We start from the raw sequence: 20,401 nt of genomic DNA on the forward strand, positions 1-20,401 counted from the left end.
TTTAAACCCCTGCTCAGCATGTTGTAGTGAATCTTCTCTGGAGCTGCGCTGTGAAGGTCTGTCACATTAAGAACAGTAATACAGCATGTAATGTTTTTCAGCAGTCAATTCAAAGGGGATCTCAGTTAAAGAATCGTTTGGCTTTGTGCATCTGCCATTTCTTTTAAACCTGTAAAGCTGTGTAAAAATAAACAAAAACCATTGGTAAAAATGACAGCCGCACTGCAACACTAACTGTGGGAGCCTGTGTAACTTTGGTGCTGTTTGTTTTGTGGTTTCCGCTTAGAAACACCTTTACTGCTTTAGCACTGCCCTTGGCTTAGAACCAAGATCATTGTGTCTGTCTAGAAGATTAATACTGCCACGATGAAGTCGAGGAGACTGCTCTTGAGAAAATGTATTGGTTTCAACAGTGTGCTTCACTCACTCTCTCTCTCTCCTCTTACCCCCTCATCCCCTCATCCCTCCCCTCCCTCTCTATCCTATTATTCCCTTCTCATCCCTTCTCTCCCTCTCTCTCCTCGTACCACCTCTCATCCCCTCATCCTTCCCCTCCCTCTCTATCCTCTCTTCCCCTTCTCATCTCTCCCCTCCCTCTCTATCCTCTTACCCCCTTCTCATCCTTCCCCTCTCTCTCTCCTCTCACTCCCCCTCTCTCCTCTGTTCACTCACATTATTGGCTAATTAACTCAAGGTCATGCATCTCTATGCAAACCAGAACAGGCACAAGAAAAGGCAGTGGTGTGTCATGAGCTATCGAGTGCAGCGCTCCATCAGAAATGCTCATAATAGCGAACCCTTCCGTGAGCCCTTGATGGCTGTCCGGTTTGTTTACATTCCCCTATGGGGTGACAAGCTTCCTTTCTGTGACGAGCTCTTTTGGAGGATTGTATAAAAGAGGCTTTTATTTGAATACAACATGAGACTCAAGAGCTGCTGATTGAAGTCCCCACACTTCCAGCCATAGAATTCATGCACCATGCTTTAGTGAGGCAGATAGCCCCAGGTGTGCACCGTGCCACTGCACTGGCGCCTCTGTGTGTACATGCTGCTAATCATTGGTTTTGCAGTTTCCCTAGGGCATTATAAGGGTTAAAGAAATCTGAATAGCTGTGCATTTCACAAACCCATATCTCACAGCTATAGCAATTGCCTCTCCTGTGTTAAAGAATGAATACCATACCTCACAGCTATAGCAATTGCCTCTCCTGTATTAAAGAATGAATACCATACCTCACAGCTATAGCAATTGCCTCTCCTGTATTAAAGAATGAATACCATACCTTATAGCAATTGCCTCTCCTGTATTAAAGAATGAATACCATACCTCACAGCTATAGCAATTGCCTCTCCTGTATTAAAGAATGAATACCATACCTCACAGCTATAGCAATTGCCTCTCCTGTATTAAAGAATGAATACCATACCTCACAGCTATAGCAATTGCCTCTCCTGTGTTAAAGAATGAATACCATACCTCACAGCTATAGCAATTGCCTCTCCTGTATTAAAGAATGAATACCATACCTCACAGCTATAGCAATTGCCTCTCCTGTATTAAAGAATGAATACCATACCTCACAGCTATAGCAATTGCCTCTCCTGTATTAAAGAATGAATACCATACCTCACAGCTATAGCAATTGCCTCTCCTGTATTAAAGAATGAATACCATACCTCACAGCTATAGCAATTGCCTCTCCTGTATTAAAGAATGAATACCATACCTCACAGCTATAGCAATTGCCTCTCCTGTATTAAAGAATGAATACCATACCTCACAGCTATAGCAATTGCCTCTCCTGTATTAAAGAATGAATACCATACCTCACAGCTATAGCAATTGCCTCTCCTGTATTAAAGAATGAATACCATACCTCACAGCTATAGCAATTGCCTCTCCTGTATTAAAGAATGAATACCATACCTCACAGCTATAGCAATTGCCTCCTCTCCTGTATTAAAGAATGAATACCATACCTCACAGCTATAGCAATTGCCTCTCCTGTATTAAAGAATGAATACCATACCTCACAGCTATAGCAATTGCCTCTCCTGTATTAAAGAATGAATACCATACCTCACAGCTATAGCAATTGCCTCTCCTGTATTAAAGAATGAATACCATACCTCACAGCTATAGCAATTGCCTCTCCTGTATTAAAGTCCACTTCAAGTTCTACCTTACTAGTTTTTTTTTTATTTTAGTTTTATTACGCTGGAACAAAAACGCCAATGCATGTGATTGTATATTTCAGCAGGCATTCATAAACGCCTAATGAGAAGGTGAAGGTGTCACTTTACCAAGGAGCGCAAGACAACGCCATGCTTTAGAAAATGTACTTATTTATTATTGTTTTATTTATTTATTTAGTCCCCACGTTCACTTTGCATTATGGGTTGAAATAAAATGCGGATAGAGTAGAGCTAGTGGAAAATGCTTGGAGCACCCGGAGAGAGAACGAGGCTTAGCCAATGGACGGCGCTGCAGCGTGCGGCAGTGCGGAGGGAGGGGAGGTATTTCAGCGGGGCAGACAATCTCCCATCAGCTACAAGGAAATCTGTACAGCAAACACACGGTCAGGTGTGGGTTGAACAAGCGACACACAGCGTGGACACATATAAACGCCGAGAAAGGTGAGCGACTTGCCAGTATATTAATATAGCCCATGCAGCAACGAAATTCGTTTCCTTTATCCAAGATACGACAGGTATATCCGAACAAGCCAGCAACGAGCAGGGCATGTAACTCGCACAGGCTGGTTCTGCTAGAAGGGGGTGACAGTGGAATTATATCCTTGCTTTAACTTTGTTGTGCAAGATGAAGTCGCATTCCGCGCACATGCATTGAGCGTTTGGTTTTATTTATTTATTTTTTTTCGGGGGGGGGGGGTCGTGTGCTGCACAGTGATATGCATTGTGAAATGGCAACGTTAACTGTTTGACACCAGGCGCACGTAGCCGTCTATGCAGTAATCTAGTGTTTCATTCATTGGTTTGTGCATCTGTCCAGCGAATCGTGGTGTTCTGTCATTTTTCTTGAATGATTTAAACTGTTGTTGAGTCTGCTAAAGTCGGCCGGGCGGCTTGCTTGCTTGCTGGAGGCTCGCTTTGAAATTAAACGGTCGATATGGGCTTAAGTGCGTCGTAATCTTTCATTAAAATACCGACCGAACAAGGACACTGGGAAATACGATAGCGGTACAATGCCCACGAAACCTGTTTGCAAAAATGCGGTCTTTTTTTTTTAAATAGCTAGGAATTGATTTATGAACAGTTAATATTAACGTGTTGACCGGCGTGTGGGCTGCTAGCCCCATGCACAGCCCTGAGCAGTAAGTCAGTGATGAGGTTGTGGTTTGTAAACCCCTGTGTGGTGTGATTAGCCCATCAGGTTCCAGTCAGACTTGCAACTCTTCATTTAATTAGGGGTCTAGGGGCAGATTCATTTTAAACTTCCAAATTATTTTCCTTGGCGCGTCGGTGGCTGCTCGTCTAGGTTTAAATTTTACATGCAGATATGCCAAAGTCGGAGGGTTGTAATTGTATGCATTGTTGTTGGCACACGGTGTCAAGATTTCTCAATTAAGATGCAATGGCTGAATGCGCCTTCAGCTTTTCTACCGAGTCCCACACCAGTTGTAAGATTTCCTAATAACTTTTGATTAACTGTCGGTCCAACGGGAGTCCTGCTTGCATTGCTGTTTGGGTGTGTTTTTTAAATGGCTTCTCTCTGCTGGATGATTTGGAGGTAATCCGTGTAATTTAACAGATGAGTTTAAGAAGACACACCCTAGCTTGTTACCTATACAGTGTGGTTAACCAAGCATGTATTAAAACCTGGAATGGGTGAAACAGCTATGCAATGAGCCCTGTTTCCACTCCTGTAGTTTAAAGGTGGAGAGAGAGGGGTGAGTGAGTCGAACGCAAGGGCTACATTAACTGCAGGCGTGTGCTCTGCGACTGGCTCGGACTGGATGATGCAAGGTGTGTGGGGACCAGCAGAGGGATGACTCGATCGGCTGCGCTGCTGATGGGAAGCGTGTGAGCGTCAGTGCCGTGCAACACCGAGTCGGGCCCCTTGACATCCAGCCACTGCAGGGGCTGTTGGTGCAAACGGCGCTGTTAACTTTCTAAAGTACAAAAGAGAAGTGGACAGGAAGCGGGTTTTATTGCTGAACACGTTCAGCTCGCTGGCCTTGTGATCCGAAGTGCTGGAACATTCCTGGTGTATCGATCTGATTTGCAGCGAGTTATTGCTGGTGGGAAGCGGGAGATCAAAGGAAACTTTTTTTTTTTTTTTTTTTTTTTCCAGCTTTTTCTAATGAGTCCTACAATCCTTACCTGTTAAAGTTTAAGGTATTAGTCGTTATCAATCTCAGGACCAGTAAACTAGGAGCTGATTGAATGTGTGTGCAAGACCACATCACAAACCAGGGGTCTAATTACAGCAGAATTGTTTGGTGAAATTGCAATGCTGTTTTGTCCATTTAGATACAATTGTGCTGCAGTGCATTAAAGTGTCCACACACGAGTAATCGGTCAGTAACCACAGGTAAATACAGAAACGTACTAGAACACCTTCCAAACAGATGAGTCCACTTGAAGTGGTTGAAAATAGAAGAATAATCGGATGACAAATGCATAATTGATCTGTTTTAATAGTATAATTGTTACACCAGTGTGCCACCGTTCAGCTGCTATTAGTTCAATTGTAATTGCAAGTCCCAATTGCAGAGTTTCAACCCAGGTCTAACCCCTAACCTGACAATTGAACCCTGTTGCTTTTGGAGCAGATTATAGCAACTGAGGGTGGAGTCTTTGATTTCGACAGCAAAGATCGGAAGGCTTGAATTGTATCATTTGAGCCACCTGGAATGGCTCGGATTGCTCTGGAATGGGAGTCTCTTCCCTCCCTGAACTTGAGGGATCACACAGGGGGAGAAGCCTCCATCTCTCCTCTCTGTCGCTCTTGCACAGCCGGTAAATGTTTTGAAGTGACTAATGGTGGTCATCAATAAGCTTTCTGAAATGTCTCTTAAGCAAAACGGAATTGCAATTGAAGCTGTGTGGAATATACTTGGCTTCTCGTTCTGTGTGTTTCAAGTGGAGCTTCGCTTCTTGATCGTAAGTTTTGCCCCTCGTCCTCTCTGACGGGGTCGGCATTTAACACAGAAGCCCTTTGTCCTTTTCAGCAGGGACTCCAATAGTGTGGATTCATGGTGGGCGGGCGGCTCTGTGTGGTAACTGAGGGAGCCAGGCTCCACCCACGCAGCGCTGTGATTGGATACAGGCTCTCCGACTCTACGGCTCTGAGTGTGGTATGAACAGAACGTGGCTGTCCTTCTCAATACTAACTATGCTTCTAATCGGGTGTGACGGGCGCAGGCCTGCTGAGTGGCACTGCCAGGCGTGTTTTGCGACTGGGGATTTTTTTTAGACTGGAATCGAAGGTTTTGTCTGTGCTGAATGTATTGGGAGCGGGGGGGGGGTGTCGTGCTTTCATGCAAGGCACCAGTATTGGAGTCTCCTTGAGGAGGTAATTACCTACAGGAATACCTGTTTTAATGCACCCTGTCAGGTGTGTGTGTGTGTGTGTGTGTGTTGCAGTGGTGACAGTGTCTGTCTCTTTCTCCTCTACAGATAACACCATGTCTGACAGAAAGGCTGTGATTAAGAATGCCGACATGTCCGAGGACATGCAGCAGGACGCAGTGGACTGTGCCACCCAGGCCATGGAGAAGTACAACATAGAGAAGGACATTGCTGCCTACATCAAGAAGGTGAGGCCGCTGTGCGCACCGGGGGGGGGGGGGGGGGTGAGGATGTGACTCATTAAACTCCTACTAAAACTAGGACTCGATCAACATGCTGTGCTTACTTCCATCTCCCTGCTGCATGTGCTTCACCCTGAAGAAACTTTATGAAAGTTTAAAAAGCCAGTCCTGCACAGCAGTAAGCATGGAACTAAGCATTCCCCAGCACGTAATGGAGAGAGTGCTTTTTATTATGGAAGAATTAAAATAAAAGTAGCCTGTGTCTTTTCTGACTCCTGTCTCCTGTTGGGTCTGCAGGAATTCGACAAGAAGTACAACCCCACCTGGCACTGCATTGTGGGCAGGAACTTTGGGAGCTACGTCACGCACGAGACCAAGCACTTCATCTACTTCTACCTGGGCCAGGTGGCCATCCTGCTCTTCAAGTCTGGCTGAGTGACAAGCGCAGCAGCAGGAGAGGGAAGCACCGGACTGTAATGCACTGCTGGCTGAGGCCATGCCCCCCCCCCCCCCCCCCCCCCCACACACACACACACACACCCTTGAAAAAGAAGCAAGCGGGCAAACTGGCTGTGCGCGGCTGCATGGACTGTGTACAGCATTTAATGATGTGTATATGTTGCAGTAAAAAATACTAATAAAAATCTGTAATAAATGTTATCTTTAGTTGCCTGGAAGAAAGGAAATGATGAATATTTTTTTTAAGCTTTCTTTTTGTTTTGGTATTGCACTGAAGTTGTAAAAATAAATGCTTTAACGGTGGCCTTTGGTGAAAATAAAGAATGATTCTACTCTGAATTTAAATGCACTCTCTGTGGATAGTGTAGTGCTCTGAGCACGTGAAGGTGGTGCAATAGTGATTTATTGTATGAAATCACCTGGGAAGTGAAGGATCATGTTTTTGTTGTGTAGTTCTGCATTGTCTTCCCTCTGAGCCCCTGGAGAGCAGCCATCGCCTGCGTGTTGCAGAAAGCAGTCTGGAAGAGCGCTACTTGTCTCCTCGACTTGAATTGTTGTTGGCATCTGTTTTGCGTTAGCCTTTTAAATATACCTCCTGGGAGTGATGCAACGGTTCCTGCTCAACCAGGGAGCCGTTTAACCCCTTCACTCCTGAATCCTTTCTGTCCCGCTGAAGAATGCAAAATTGAAGTTCTGCAATTGAAAAAGGAACTCCTGTATTGTATACCTGAATGAACAGGATGCACACTTTAAGGTAAATGGGCTTTGAAGTCCTGTGAGTTGCAATTAATTCACTGCATGTTGTCAGCAGGTTAGGTTCCCTGAATTAAGTGAAGCTCTTTAAATTTTGTAGGGTGGGGGTTCTCTTGTGTCTGGGCAGCTCCAGAAGAGTGTGTGGAGGGCTTAAGACTTACTTTGGTGATTTTGACTCCGGTTGGAAGTGCACATACCTGCTCAGTGCAAGGCACTTGATGGAAAGTGTTATCCTGGTTTCTGTGATGACTCATTCCCCAGTGCTTCTGCTGAAAGCTTCATGTCACCAGTGTCAGGGTCCTCAATCACATCACAGCACCATTCAAATGCACTTCAGCTGGAGCGCGGGCTGTGGAGCTCCTTTCTCCACATTTAATGCCACTTCTGCTGGGGAGTTGGGTGGGTCAGTAAATGCACTCCATAAATACAAAGGAGCAGTCCTTTACTGGTGTGACTCTGTTGTACTTTATTTAAGAACTGGGGGGTCCACAAATGAACAACCATGACCCTCTGACGCGAGCCCCAGGGGTTGTACCTGCGTCAGGGCTGAGCGTTCACTGTGGTGTGAATGTATGTGCAGCTGCTGTTACCCGAGCAATTCTCAGGAATCCTCCCATGTACCTAGCCTCAGTGCTGGAAGACCAAACACCAACACTGAGGAAGGGTAACGCTAGATATAGTGTCTTGTCTTGCTCCAAATGGTTCCCTACAGCAACTATTTGGGAGAAATACAAAATAAATAAAGCATATTGGATAACAATGTACACTGATAGTGCCCGCCTGCAGTACATTGAATTCATGGAAGTGTGTGTAATAGTAATATATTACGTGAACTCTGCCATTTGATGGATCCCATCATCATTGACTCCAATGGCATTTATCCTTGAGGATAGAGCGCTCCCTGGTGGCTAGGCTTGGTATTGAAATTTGTTCTGAAGAAAGCTTCCTGCCGCGCCGGTGTGACCCCGGATGTAGATGTCTGTTTCCATAGTGACATTCCCTACCGCCCCTTCCAGAAAGCAACATGGCAGCTGAAGTGGAGCGGGTCGACACGGGGCTGCCCGATTGTCACGATAAAACGGTTCTGTCGCCTGTTATGGATCCGGGGGACCCGGGTTTGAGATCGGCCGGCACTGGGAGCCAGTTCGCGCGTTGCTTTTCCAAACTGGGCTTGCTGCGACCGACCGACAGCGAGGGCTTCCGAACCGAGATCAATCTGCTCTTCGATCAGCTCATCTCCGAGAACTACGGGAACAGCTGCCCCGGCGTCAGAGCGGAGGTGAGGCTGGGTTAGCAGCACGGAGATGCGAAAGCGGGTCATCAAATGAACGCGGCTTTGTCAAGAGAAAGCGTGTTTGAAAAGCAAACACCAGTGACGTGCTTGTGATGTCGTTTACACAGTTGATGATGTAACGCTTCATCTCCAGGCCAGTGACACCAGTAATCTGTGATAAGATCGTTTTAAAGGTGTCTCTAAACTGACCAGGTAATATCATTCCAGTGAGACGCGATATCGGACAGTGCTTTAGTTTCCTTTGCTGCGTAGTCTGGGGCAACAAAACTAGGCAGTTGGCTGGAACCTCCGTGTGCTCTAACACTTATCCACACGAAACAATGCGTGGACCCGTTACTGTGCGTGTGAGGTGGCAGGGTCCCCGATCAGGCTCCTCCTGTGGTACAGTATTGCTGTAACTGTGTTTCGTTCCCAGGATGTGTGCACGCTGCTGGTCCAGGCATGTCGTCTGGTCCCGTTCAGTCAGGAGCATCTCATCACTAAGCTGTGCCAGCTCATACACCACCTGCTCAACAGACTACAGGTACTGTACTCCACTCTGACACCAGGGGGCGGCGTTTCAGGAGGAGGAATCTGCATGACCGCCAGACCCGACCCGTCCTGTAAATTTTAAACCCTGCTCCGTGCACCTCGTTGCTGAAATAAGTAAGCTAGCATGAGTCAAGTGCTGGTGCATCTTACAAAACTCACAGTAAAACCAGGAATGGATCAGACTGCCTTGCAATGGGAGTCTTGCCTCCATTGTTTCACTGGTTGTAGTGTGCCGTGTGATTGGCGGTTAATCTCTTCCCTGTGTTAACGGGAGCGTGTTTGTATCCCCCTGCCCTCCACAGGTGATCGTGGATGAGCAGAGTTTGGACTCCCTGCTCCTGTACTCTCTCCAAGCTCTGCGCAGCTGCAGCTCCTGGACACACGGGGAGATTCTGCAGGCTCTGGCTACACTGGTCTACAGCAACGGACCCAAGTGTCAGAAGGTACAGTGATGCTTACAGGCGTGGAAGTAAGACTCCCATTGTATAGCAGTTTGATCCATTCCTGAGCTTGTTACCGCAACACCGTGGCTGATCAAGCTCATATTAAAACCTGGAATGGGTGAAACTGCTATGCAGTGGGAGTCTTAATTCCATCCCTGCATTTAACATGGTTTGCTATGTCTCTACACAGCAACTGCTGGAATCCAACCTTTTCTTGTAACAGTAAAATATATTTGTAAAAACTGAGCACACATACAATGTCGACGTGCACACAAACAGTAAAGAAGACTTTTTTTTTTTAATAGGGAAGATCTTTGGTCAGCACCTACAATTTTTAAGAGCTTTCTTTTTTTTTGTTCTTCCAGCATCTGCCAGACTTGGTGGGACAAGGAGGAGTTCTTCTGCGCTACAGCGACCCCAGCCAGCCTGACGTGGAATTGCGCCGAGGAGCGGTGCACTGCATGGCCAACCTCTGTCTCGGGTAAAGCACCGCAGAGAGAATCGGGGACTTCATTTAATCAGAAAGAGCTGTCACAGCCTCCTCAAACCAGCTGCTGTGGGATCCGTCAAAGAGGACACGCTGGAGGGACGTCCTGTTTCAATATAAACCACTAGCGTGAAAGGGCTGCCATTTACTATTTGGGGAGAAGCAGGTGTTTGAATTTTAGGAGGTTGATTTGTTAATATCTCTTAAAGACAGTTGCAGTACGATGGAAAAGGGAATCAGGTTTGAGAGATTTGGGGCCTCTGTATTTCAATCCAACGCTGTTTTAAAAGCGCCCCCCCTTGTGTTTTCTTGTGGCTGTGTAGCGTGCCTGGCCAGCCCTACCTGGATGAAACGTACCGGAATTCCTGTTTCCAGACATTCCTTCAGGTTCTGCAGTCTCCTAAACCCGCCAGTGTGGACGACCTTGTCTTCTGCACGGTAAGAGGAGCGATAAATCAGAGGGGGCGTGCTGTGACACCCTTCATCGGGTTTAAGAAAGCGCTTCGAATCCCTTTGTGGATGAAAGGTGCTATATTAAAAAATCAAGGATTTCAAAGTATTAAAAAAGTAAAAAAAATAAAATAAAAAAAAAATCACGTTGTCTCCTCCCTTGTCCCGTCAGCTGCTTCAGAACGCTTTGAAGGGAATACAGTTTATACTGAACGGGGGGAAGATGAAACTGACGCAGAGTGACCAGCTAGGGGCGCTGCTGGCAGTGTTGAAGGTAAGCGCCTGTGCCCTGCCTCTGTGTGTCTCTTCACATTACACCCTGTCTCCCATTACCTCAGTGAGCATCAGAACGCCTTCACAGTCTATACTTCAGGGTCCCTTGTACTTGTAATAGCCAGCCTGCATGCCACTTTACCAGTGCCTTCATGGACCAGTGTCTCAGTTGAAATGAGGTATTTTAGAAATGTTTAGACTGGAGTTCAATCACTTTCTTTATTCAGAATAAATCCCCCAGCTGCCATTATGACACAGTAAGAGATTGTGAAGAATAGGCGCTCCAGTGTGACTTCACATTTTGCAATCCCCCGTGCTGTCCCTGTGTTAGAATTGTGTTGGGTCGTTCTCACTGTATTTGCGTGTCCTTTCCTCTCTCAGAAGTACATGTTCTTTGGGCTGCCTGGGCTGATCCTGGAGATGCCCATGGTTCTGTACCCATCCCATCTCCCTCAGTATGAGGGAAGCCCGACTGCAAAGCAAGAAGCCGCTGACACCCCGGGCTCGTCCAAACAGACTGGGGTACGTATCGCTAGCTGGTTATACACGGGCACACACACCAGCTGTCACACTGTTTATACACTGCGGGACTACGTTTGTGTTACGATACAAGCGATGCATACCTCTGTTACGATACAACATGTCCTGTAAAGAACGGATCGTGATTCAGCGATACACAGCGAATCGTTACACTGCTGAGCGGAGCCGACACAATGTAGCTAAAGGTCAACGCTCCACATGATTCTCTCCTTCCGATTTCTCAGCAGGACTGAGTGCCGGTTGCAGACGGCTGTGCGGGGCGGTGGAGAGTGGAATAAAACTCGATGTTTTCTGCTTGTGTGGTTCCCAGAACAAGAAGAAGAAGTCCCGTGGCAAGAGCAGGAAGGGTGTGTCTGAGGCCAAACAGGACGAGGAGGGGGAGGAGCAGGGGCTGGGGGCGGGGTTTGAGAGGTTGAAGCTGGGTGGAGGAGGAGGAGGGTCAGGGTCAGGGTCAGGGGACTGTGCTGCCCCTCAGTTGTTGGTGCAGACCCCCGGCCCCTCTTCAGGCTTCCTCTACCCCCCCTGGAAGAGGATCATCAGCAGCTCTGACTCAGAGTTCTCTGACCCTGAGGGAGGCATGCAGAGCAAGCTCAGGTAAGGGGTGCCTTTACATGCTTGAGACACAAGCAGTGACTGCACTGCAAACATTGTCACCCATAAGGGATGAGAGCCATGCCGCTTAACAGGAAGGTCTAATAGAGCCGCACACAAATCTCTATACCTCACAAAAAGAAGAAGAGAGTGTGTAAGCTAAAAAAAGCAACTACACTAGACACCACTTCGGTCATTTTCTGCTCAGTAAACTTGCTGCATGTTTAAAACGCTTTGCTGCATAGTGACTGTGTTTTCTTCTACTTAAGACTCCAGTCCTTGCAGCCCATTAAAAGCCTTAAACGGGATACTTCAGAAGAGCTGTGGAGCTCAGTCAGCCGTAGGGTGTACAGACCTGCATTGGAGTTTTAGAATAATGCACTTCATTCCAGAAGAGCTGCTGCTCTTGCATTGTAACGTGAATTGGGTGTTTTGGATTCTGTTCCAGGTTGTACCAGGCTAAAGTTCGGCAGTGTGCCCTGCACTGCTTCCTGTCCACTGTGAAGTGCATTGAGAAGAAAGCCCTGTACGGTTACTGGTCCTCCTTCATCCCTGACGCCCCTGGCATAGGGAGCCCTCAGTCCGTGTCGCTGCTCACCATCGCGCTCAAGGACCCTTCACCGAAGGTACGGTCCGAGCTGCCTCTCAGAACGCTGTGCTCTCTCTCGCCAGACAAGGAGCTCGCATTTGCCAGATGTGTGTGTGTGTGTGAGTGTGTGCGCGCTCTGTGCCTTTTCGATTAACTTGTTGTCACAGCTACTAGGGAATCTGAAAGATTATCAAAGTCTGTCTCATGCGGTGCTTCTGTGTGTCCTGGTGTTTGCTACACAGGCCCGGGCAGGCTCTCTGCAGGTCTTGTCTGCAATCCTCGAGGGCTCCAAGCAGTTCCTGTCGGTCGCGCAGGACACCACCGACCACAAGAGGGCGTTCACCCCCTTCTCTGCCATGCTGGCCTCCAGCATCCGTGAGCTGCACCGCTGCCTCCTGCTGGCGCTGGTCGCAGAGACCTCCTCCCAGACCCTCACTCAGATTATCAAGGTACTGCCTGGGGCTGCCGATGCAGGGCTGGGGAGCATGTGCAAACTGCTCCTCCTTCAGCACACGTACTGTGATGAATATGCAGGAGCAGGAGCGGGAGCAGGAGGGAGGTATGGTGGGGGGGGGGGGGGGGGGTTATCTTTTGACATCCTGACATCCAGTCTTTATGAGCAAAGCATAAAGTATAGGGATGGAAATATGACTTCTTTTCCATAGCAGTTTCACCCAGTTTTTACTAGGAGCTTGATTAGCTCCAGTGTATAGCTAACAAGCTCAGGTGTGTCTTATTAAACTCCTAGTAAAACCTGGAAGGGATCACACTGCTATACAATGGGAGTTCTATTTCCACCCCCGGGTATCTTGTTGTGTAACTGAAGCTGTGCCTCGATCTTGTTTCAGTGCCTTGCCAACATGGTGTCCAACGTTCCTTACAGCCGCCTGAGACCAGGGCTGCTCAGCCCACTCTGGAGGCAGATCAAGCCCTACATCAGACACCGAGGTCTGGGGCTCTTCATTTTTACTCTGATCATCCCTCCGTCTATGTGGGAATTCTGTGTCTTAAAACCTTAAAGTATTCTTTTTTTTGCATCAGCTTTTCTAGGAAGTTTAGCTGTGTGTTCTTTTCTTCAAAATAGATTTGGTTTGCACTCACTTCTGCATCAAGGCTGTAGAGAGCAGATATTTCAAAGTGATCTTGTTTGTTGTAATTTCAGCTCAGGCTTAAAATGCATGCAAACCTCAAAATGCTTAATGAGAATTTTAAGGTAAAAGAAGACCAATGTTTCGGCTGGTGCCTTCTTCAGTGTACTAATTAAGAATCTGTGAGTGTCTGTTTCTCCTTGCGATGAGCGCCACTAATTAATGTGCCCAGTCAGTACACTGAAAAAGGGGCTAGCCCAACCGTTTGTCTACTTGAGTTAGTTTCTTACAGCTTAAAGTAGAGAATGCACTTATTGCTGTCTTTCCACGATTGCTCGTGCATGGTTTCTGAGGACGGCAGGCAGTAATGATTCTGTGCCACTCTCCTTGGCAGATGTGAATGTGCGTGTTTCCAGCCTGACCCTGCTGGGGGCACTAGTCTCTGCCCAGGCACCCCTCTCGGAGGTGGAGCTTCTCTTGCGGCAGCCGAGCTCCTCAAGTCGGAATAGCAGCGGAGCGGGGACCCCCCAGGAACCCCGAGAGAGCTGGAGGAAGCCCCCCATGAACCCCGGAACCCCCCCTGTTGACAGTCCCCCAGCGGAACCCTGCTGGCTGCTTCGCCTCTGCATTTCCCTGGTCATGCTCCCCCGTGAGGAGCCCCCCTACTCTGACAGCGACGGCGGTACAGCCCAGTCCGGCAGCGTCTACGAGCCCTCGCCCATCCGACTGGAGGCACTGCAGGTCAGGACACCCCGAGCCACTTGCATGTAATTCAATGTTAATTCACATCTCAGAAGGTAGCCTGTCAGGACCATTGCATCTGTACTGCAGATGACAAGTGTCCAACAGTGTAAACTCTGTAGAGTGCAAGCAGACTAAATGCACTGAAGTTTCTGCTTGTAGCTGTACAGTTGACTCCAGGAAGCAGCCGTGTTCAGTGTTCAGTGCCGCCCCATCCCTGCAGTCGCAGTACTGAAGGTGGCATGAGCCTGAATGTTTAAAAGGGTTTCGTTTACTGTATGTTTTCACATCTACAGGTGCTGGCTCACCTTGTGAAGGGCTACTTCTCCATAGCGCAGTCCTACCTGCTCGAGATGGGAGAAGTGGCCTGTAAGTGCATGAAGGAGATGGATCCCTCAGTGCAGCTGCATGGAGCGAAGGTAAGATACTGTTCCTGTACACACACACACACACACACACAGCCCCTGGACGCGCACCAGGGCTCGGGAACTCTGTGGAATTGAAAGTCTGTGTGATTGGGATTCTGTTTCGATTGCAGCTGCTGGAGGAGCTGGGATCTGGAATAATCCAGCAGCATAAGACCGATTCCCAGGTACCCCTGGACAAGAGAGTGGCTCTCAACCAGGTAACACTCTGCAAACTAGGCAGCGAGGCAAACGTCTGGGCGAACACTGCTTCTTGCTCCTTTACCTTTTCAGTCTTCTTTTTATAATGTGATTTATCAGCTCCATTTCATGTGTGTGTTTGCTGTCTCTGCTCCAGGTGGTGACCTTCTGGCTGGTGATGCTGAACGGGCCACTGCCGGGAGCTCTGCAGAATACCCAGCACCCAACCCTGCAGACCAGTGCCTGCGATGCGCTCTCATCCATCCTACCTGAAGCCTTCAGCAGCCTGCCTGTAAGCACTGCACTGCGCTGCACTCTCCTACAAACCTTTTAGAACCAAACCAGAAAACTCCCACAGGAATCCTAGCTCTGTAGATGAAGCTGCAGAGTCTCCGCTTGCACCTGTTCAGAGCTGGCTGTCCGAGTGGCTTCATAAAACTAAAGCGTGCGTGTGTGTGTGTGTGTGTTTCAGGATAACCGTCAGATCCTGTGCATCACGATGCTGCTCGGACTGAACCACAGTGAGAACTCGCTGGTCAAGGCAGCGTCGGTCCGAGCCCTGGGAGTCTACGTCCTGTTCCCCTGCCTGCGAGAGGTGAGCGAGAGCCCAGCCCAGCCCATCCACGAGCAGACACAGCTACTGACCGCAGCCCTAGTAACCAAGCCTGAAAGAAAAACTCTTCTGACCTCTCTCTAAGTAGAAAGTCTGTTCCATTTCTGTTGATTCATTTTCTCGGTTTTATTTTCATTGTAGTTCTTTTTGTGTTCTTCAGGACGTGATGTTTGTGGCAGACACGGCTAATGCCATCCTCACATCATTGGATGACCGATCTCCCAATGTGCGCGCCAAGGCAGCCTGGTCCCTGGGCAACCTCACAGACACACTCATATTCAACATGTGAGTAACGCTGAACGCACGAAAGCTGCCCTGCACTAACCCTGACCTGCAACATCTACAGTAAAGCTGCAATTTTCTAAACTTCTCAAGGGAACATTAAGGCATCTGATTTTTTCTCCTATGATAGCTATATATTCTTGCACCGAATTGGCATCTCCCAGCAGATGGCAGCACAGAGCAATAAGTCTTGCACACACTGTGTGTAATGTAGGGTGAACTGGATCTGCAGATCCAAAGAATATTTGAACAGAACATACAGGATTTGATTTGTAGGCTGCAGATTTATTTCTTCTGTTTTTCTCTAATGCTGCTGTTTTTTTTTCTATCTCTTAACAGGGAGTCCATGGGCCTCTGCTTTCAGGAGGAGTTCTCTGATCTGCTGCTATTAAAAATGCTGAAGTCTGCAACCCAGGCCTCCAGCGATAAAGACCGGGTAATTCATCTGTAACTTTTCGTCAGTGTTTTGTGTGCCGGCACAGAGCAGTTCAGTCTGTGCACAGCAGACCTGGGCAATCACAATTGCAATTGTGTCATTTGGAATCGCAATGCAATTGCAGTTGAACCTGGGGCCACCTTTTGGAATTGTAATTATACCAAATATTTGATCTGATTTACAGATAAATTCCTCTCCTTTCCAAGGTTAATCCTTCGCAGTTCCATGTTGTGTTATACACTGAGACATTTATTACTCTTGTTTTTCCAACCACTTTTACTGTAGTGACCCAGTTTGTTTGAGTAGCATGTTTGCGTATTTCTAGCTGTGATTATTATTGCTGGTTATTTAGAAGAAACAGAGTAAGCATGTTAATGTGGGGAGCAGTTTGTGTGACCTTAGTGCAATTGAAATCCTGCAGCAGAACTGTAATTGAGCACAATAGCACTGTGGTTGTAATTTGAGCAGCTCATGCTGCTGTAATTCTTGTCATTGACTCCAGTTCAGTCCACAGTGCCGAGTGCTGCTCTCGTTGTAGTTGAGTGCTGCAGTAACATGCTGGTGTTTGCAGGTGAAGAGCAATGCAGTGCGCGCTCTGGGGAACCTGCTGCACTTCCTGCAGCCTCACCACGTCAGCAAGCCACGCTTCACGACCGTGGTGGAGGACTCGATCCAGGCGCTGATCCGCACGGTGCAGGGCGAGGCCACCATGAAGGTGCGCTGGAACGCCTGCTACGCGCTGGGCAACACCTTCCGCAACCCCTCTCTGCCGTTGGGTAATGCTCCCTACCCTTCCCTTCCCTTTCAGTTCAACAGGGGGCTAATGGGGCTGGTTCCAAAAGCTTTTAGCATTAAAAAAAAATCTATAAAAAACACCTCATGTTACAGAATGAGAAATATTTTTCCCCTATTATGTTTTTGGTGCACTGAAGGACCTGAAATGCTTTTACAAAGCAAGTGCCTGACAGAGCGAGGTGCAGAGACTGAAGTGAGCCATGAGCTGGGGAAGAGCCCTCCAGACGGCCATGGGGATGATCATGATGAAGACTTGCTTACTCAATTCTAAATGTTCTTTGTGCTTATCACCAGGCGGGCAGATTTGTTTAATACAATAGCAGCGTCAGTCCAGCATACACCCGTGAGTGATGATCACTTTTAAAAGGTAGTTTCCAATTTCCTCAGGAACCGCTCCCTGGACCTCGCAAGCCTACAGCGCCCTGACCTCGGTGGTGAAATCCTGCAAGAACTTCAAGGTTCGCATCAAATCGGCCATGGCGCTGTCCATCCCAAGCAGCAGGGGGCGCTATGGGGACACGGAGCAGTTCGGGGAGGTGTGGGAGGCCCTGGTGCAGGCGCTGGAGCGCAGCGATGAGACAGAGGACTTCCTGGAGTACAAATACTGCGCCAGCCTGCGGGCACAGCTCTGCCAGGCCCTGCTGCACCTCCTGGGGCTGGCCAGCCTAGCTGACCTGCCCCGCATCCACGCCACCCTGGCAGAGAAGGGGGAGGTGATCAGGAGCTACATGGTGCAATACCTCTGCACCTCCACTGAGGGGGAGGATGTCGGCTCCTGCCCCGAGCCCCAGGAGAGGGTGCGGGTCCTAGAGAGGAGCATCGAGCACCTGCACGGGCTGCAGGAGAAGCAAGGGGAGGCTCAGGGCACGGCTCTGACTGTTGTCAGGTACCTGGAGACCATTCTGAAGAGGTGCACTGATCGTGAGCCACAGTGAGAATGGGGTAGATGGAACACAGTGACGTTCCAGTCACACCTGCCTGGTATCGCCACAGTGAAATGAGCCGGGACAGACTGTAGTGGGAGTCCCGTTACATCAGTCGATTTCCAACACTTTAAGAAGCTTGGAAAGTTGCTGTGCAGTATTGAAATCATTTGTTTTTGCAGCTTTGTGTTGTTTTTAATGGATTACTTGTGTGGCATGTCAGCAGGGTCACAGACTGCAGAGAATGTGCACTCATGGAGGCTCTTGTAATGAATACAGTTTTTTTAAATAAATAAGTTGTATTTCTTCATATGTCCATCAGGTGTCACTGTATCCCCGGCAATACATTCACAGGTCCCGTTCAGATTATTGTAAGGAGTGTAAATGCTGTAGGAACCCTGTCAGCTTGTGCAGTTCAGCTACAGTAAACCTGTCTAATCCAGCCCCTCTACAAACCAGCATTCTGTATAGTTCACCATCACCATCCATGGTGTGATGCCTCTCCAATCCGGAGCCTGTCTGTTCTAGAATCCAGCATGGCTTGTAAGTCTTGTCTGCCTGAAACCAGTGTGAATGTGACGGTGCAGTCCGGCACCAAGTCATGTGGGTTCTCTTTTCTAAGTTTATAATCAGCTATGTTGCCTAAATATGCACATGTCCCGCGGGTGCGGTACAGTACAGTCCTTGTTGACTTTATGGTCAAATTCAAATGAATATTCTTGCAGACTGTCTAGAGTGAGAGTTTAGACCTGCCTGGCACGAAACTAAGCAACCCAACACTAATGATTTTCTGATTGTTTTACTGCTGATTCTGCAGTTAAGCTGGCATAAGGAACACAGCAACGCTGCTTACTGAAGATAACCCTGACACCCCAGAAGGCGTTCTTCTTCAGGGGGTCTTCAGATCACTTCTGTTTACGTTTTAAAGGACTCGCGCTGCAGTCTCTCTGCTCTGCAGTGGAAGAAAGAGGCAGTCAGAGGCAACTTTCACAAGCAAGGTAGCTGCAGCAGAATTACAGATGTGGGAGGAATGTTACCGAGACCCATGAAGAAGAGAAAAAGGAGGACAGGATAATTGACCAGGGGGGTGGGGAGATCCAGTGGAGCAGAAGTGATGAATCGCAGTTCATGTATCATACACAGAACCCATCAAAACATCACAACTTCTCAACAACAGTGGCAAGAGCATAGCCCAGACTACAGCAGGGGAGCGAGCGTGAAATGCTCCAGTGTGTTTAAGATTCTCATCAATCATGAATTATCAGGCCCTAGGCACTAAACTTGTCACTTTTTTTAAAGCCCATTTTTGATGAATTGAATCAAGTTTGGAGTTCATGAAACCCCTTTCCACTGTGCTTATTAGTTTATTCTCATTTTTCAAAGCATAAACTAAGAAACAGTTTATATAAACAGTTCTTAAAGCTTGCGAAGGAGACCCGTGTCGGTGTTTTAATTTTTTTTCCAGCTGTTCGACTAGACTTACCTCCCTGGTGTAGTGTAGGGGAATGTGGAAAAGGTCTGTAAACCCTGATCACAGCCTGGCGCAGTGTTAGAAATGACCAGGCAGCTGCCTCCCACTCATATTTCACCCGGTGTACGTTTAACAGACCTAACCAGTGATAGCTCCTCTCATGTTCTGTGTGCAGGATTGCCAATTCAATTTCCCCTTTAAATTTGTCTTACACTTTTACAGGCTATCGGTTACTGGGCCCTTTGTGTGGCTGTGTGCACGGGCTGTTTCATCTCCTCTTGAAGCCATTGAGAGGAGGAATAAAGGGCCAAGCCCCCTGCAACAGCTTTTTGTTAGGCCTTGTCTGCCTGGTAAGATTTACAGGATGATTCTCGGGTCCCGGGACAGAGGCAGGCCGGCCCCTTTCCTATCCATCACCTGGGCTCCTGGATCCCTGCTTCACTCCAGCTCATCTCTGAGCACAGTGATGACAGAGGAGCTGGAACGGGCAGGTCATTAGATCTGACCGAGGGGCAAGCATTCTCTCTGGAACACAAGTCCTAGCATATGAATAACTGCAGTGTAGATTCAAGCTGCAGGCTGCATGACTGATGCATTTCAGACTGGCCGTTCTTTTCAGGGCTCCTAAGAGCCCTCAAGCCCTGGAGGTGGTGATGGTTAATTTTCTGTTATCTATCTATCTATCTATCTATCTATCTATCTATATATCTATATATATATATATATATATATATATATATATATCACTATATTACAGCCATTGATCGAACAGAGATGGATCTGTAAAATGTTTGCTTATATATTCATGTGTTTGTTTTAATATATATTTTAATGACATTTCTATATTTTTCTTTGGAATCTGAAACGTTGCAGCTAATTTATAATTATTTCTCGAGGACTTCTCTTCTTCACTAAGTATTTCTAGAGCTTTCTGAGTATCCTGGTGGAGCCTGACTCTCCTTGGATACAAAGCTGATTGTGATTTGTGAATTCTCTGTTCTTTATATATACCATTTGAAATACAGTATATATTTTACGTGTTCATAGTTTGCTTATCTTTAAATTATGAAAAGCCTAATATATTTCTATTTTGAGTTGAGTTTAAATACATTGTTGTTCATTTTATAATGGAGAATGCAATAACTTAAATACAACAATTTCTAGATTTATATATTTATATATTCAATTAAGCAGAACAAATTGTGCAAACTTCACACTGGATAAAAAGCTTTAAAAAATAATAAGAATTCTGCATTGCTT

The 20,401-nt window shown here is 47.4% G+C and overlaps 2 protein-coding genes across 3 annotated transcripts; both read left to right on the forward strand.

Annotated features, from left to right (window-relative positions):
- Positions 1-2,521: 2,521 nt before the first annotated feature.
- LOC121308737 (dynein light chain 2, cytoplasmic) lies at positions 2,522-6,575 on the forward strand. 2 transcript variants are annotated; one of them, XM_041241319.1, is made up of 3 exons: positions 2,522-2,637; positions 5,644-5,783; positions 6,075-6,575. In XM_041241319.1, the coding sequence occupies exons 2-3, from the start codon at positions 5,652-5,654 to the stop codon at positions 6,210-6,212; spliced, it is 270 nt and encodes an 89-aa protein (XP_041097253.1). In that variant the 5' UTR covers positions 2,522-2,637; positions 5,644-5,651; the 3' UTR covers positions 6,213-6,575. The 2 variants fall into 2 exon arrangements, with proteins under 2 accessions (XP_041097253.1, XP_041097252.1); XM_041241318.1 differs by lacking the exon at positions 2,522-2,637 and adding an exon at positions 5,517-5,539.
- Positions 6,576-8,002: 1,427 nt separating this feature from the next.
- Positions 8,003-17,962, forward strand: heatr6 (HEAT repeat containing 6). The gene is made up of 20 exons (XM_041241373.1): positions 8,003-8,268; positions 8,699-8,806; positions 9,117-9,257; positions 9,623-9,738; positions 10,068-10,182; positions 10,367-10,468; positions 10,849-10,989; positions 11,318-11,601; positions 12,047-12,224; positions 12,430-12,636; positions 13,036-13,135; positions 13,670-14,016; positions 14,313-14,435; positions 14,555-14,641; positions 14,779-14,913; positions 15,094-15,216; positions 15,395-15,519; positions 15,856-15,952; positions 16,524-16,728; positions 17,135-17,962. Exons 1-20 carry the CDS (start codon positions 8,014-8,016, stop codon positions 17,680-17,682), a joined length of 3,537 nt encoding a protein of 1,178 aa, XP_041097307.1. The 5' UTR covers positions 8,003-8,013; the 3' UTR covers positions 17,683-17,962.
- Positions 17,963-20,401: the final 2,439 nt, after the last annotated feature.

Source organism: Polyodon spathula, unplaced genomic scaffold, assembly GCF_017654505.1.
Source record: "Polyodon spathula isolate WHYD16114869_AA unplaced genomic scaffold, ASM1765450v1 scaffolds_766, whole genome shotgun sequence".
Taxonomy (NCBI): domain Eukaryota; kingdom Metazoa; phylum Chordata; class Actinopteri; order Acipenseriformes; family Polyodontidae; genus Polyodon; species Polyodon spathula.

What these genes read in the sequence shown, in the direction of transcription:
- LOC121308737 (XM_041241319.1), top strand. Translation starts at nt 5,652, where the DNA reads ATGTCTGACAGAAAGGCTGTGATTAAGAATGCCGACATGTCCGAGGAC. An exon ending in TTGCTGCCTACATCAAGAAG is followed by an intron (nt 5,784 to 6,074) that starts GTGAGGCCGCTG and finishes TTGGGTCTGCAG; the next exon opens with GAATTCGACAAGAAGTACAA.
- heatr6 (XM_041241373.1), top strand. Translation starts at nt 8,014, where the DNA reads ATGGCAGCTGAAGTGGAGCGGGTCGACACGGGGCTGCCCGATTGTCAC. An exon ending in ATGGCCAACCTCTGTCTCGG is followed by an intron (nt 9,739 to 10,067) that starts GTAAAGCACCGC and finishes GTGGCTGTGTAG; the next exon opens with CGTGCCTGGCCAGCCCTACC. An exon ending in TCAAGGACCCTTCACCGAAG is followed by an intron (nt 12,225 to 12,429) that starts GTACGGTCCGAG and finishes TTTGCTACACAG; the next exon opens with GCCCGGGCAGGCTCTCTGCA.